The 550-nt window shown below is 50.7% G+C and overlaps 1 protein-coding gene across 1 annotated transcript in view; it reads left to right on the forward strand.

The window, feature by feature from the left end:
* LOC105854007 (mucin-3A-like) overlaps positions 1-550 on the forward strand; it is a 13,739-nt gene that overhangs the window by 7,807 nt on the left and 5,382 nt on the right. The window contains exon 3 of the mRNA XM_012728878.1: positions 224-375. Within this exon, the coding sequence (XP_012584332.1) occupies positions 224-375 (152 nt within the window). The remainder of the gene's footprint in view (positions 1-223; positions 376-550) is intronic.

The following is a 550-nucleotide window of genomic DNA, read 5'->3' on the forward strand; positions in this document are numbered from 1 at the left end:
ACAACCACCACCACACAGACCACTACCCCAACCACATTAATCACTACCACAGAGACAAACCCCACAACCACATTGACCACAACACACACAAGCACCACCACACAGACAACTTCTAAGACGACGCCCAGCACAACACAGACAACGGCCACAGAGACTTCTACCCTGACTAAATCTACCACAACACAGACAACCACCACAACTGAGACCACTCCCACCACCTCAGCAACCACAGCACAGACAACCACCACCACACAGACCACTACCCCAACCACAGTAATCACTACCACAGAGACAAACCCCACAACCACATTGTCCACAACACAGACAAGCACCAACACAGAGACAACTCCCAAGACCACGCCCGCCACAACACAGGCAACAACCACAGAGACTTCTACCCAGACTGAAGCTACCACAACAAAGATTACCACCACACCAGAGACTATTCCCACAATCACATCCACCATAACACAGACAACCACTACAGAGACCTCTACCTTAACCGAATCTACCACAACACAGACAACCACCACACCTGAGACCACTCCCA

Source organism: Condylura cristata, unplaced genomic scaffold (assembly GCF_000260355.1).
Source record: "Condylura cristata isolate star-nosed mole 26May11 unplaced genomic scaffold, ConCri1.0 scaffold00024, whole genome shotgun sequence".
NCBI lineage: Eukaryota > Metazoa > Chordata > Mammalia > Eulipotyphla > Talpidae > Condylura > Condylura cristata.